The 478-nt window shown below is 52.3% G+C and overlaps 1 protein-coding gene across 1 annotated transcript in view; it reads left to right on the top strand.

Moving 5' to 3' along the window:
- Positions 1-128: 128 nt before the first annotated feature.
- The window catches only part of LOC104618068 (ras-related and estrogen-regulated growth inhibitor-like protein), a gene marked incomplete at its 5' end in the record, with an annotated part of 8,488 nt that continues 8,138 nt past the window's right edge, over positions 129-478 (top strand). The window contains one exon of the mRNA XM_010283572.1: positions 129-293. Within this exon, the coding sequence (XP_010281874.1) occupies positions 129-293 (165 nt within the window). The remainder of the gene's footprint in view (positions 294-478) is intronic.

The following is a 478-nucleotide window of genomic DNA, read 5'->3' as shown; positions in this document are numbered from 1 at the left end:
CTGCGGGTTCCCCATGCGGCGCTTCAGACACTTGTTTGAACAAGAAATCGGGTAGAAGCGCAGTTTCACAGAACTTTTTGGGAAAGATTTAAGTTTCCGCTTGCTTATCAGCGAGAGTTCCTGACTAGGTGTTGGCTTTGAGGACGGGAAGAGGCACGGCCGCTGTCCGTGGGGCGATCGCTTGAAACTCCAGCAGTGCGCCCGGGCACCGGGGCTGGCGGAGTGCTCGTCGCAAAGCAGCTGTGAGGGGACTCAGGAAGGGGAGAGAACCGGGCCGCATGTGCGAAGTGCGGGTAGAGTACAATAAGCTCACTCAGAGAGAAGATAAAGAAGAGACTAAAGAAATAGACGAAGGGAGGGGACCACAACCACCCAAACCTAACACCTGTTCTATTGAATATCTCCTTCTCAGCTCTAGAGGAGAGGTGGAACAGATTGTTTATCAGGCACCACTGCTTAATGAAAGCATAATGCAAAG

This window comes from Phaethon lepturus, unplaced genomic scaffold, assembly GCF_000687285.1.
Source record: "Phaethon lepturus isolate BGI_N335 unplaced genomic scaffold, ASM68728v1 scaffold1043, whole genome shotgun sequence".
NCBI lineage: Eukaryota > Metazoa > Chordata > Aves > Phaethontiformes > Phaethontidae > Phaethon > Phaethon lepturus.
This window is presented reverse-complemented; position numbering and strand designations above follow the sequence as displayed.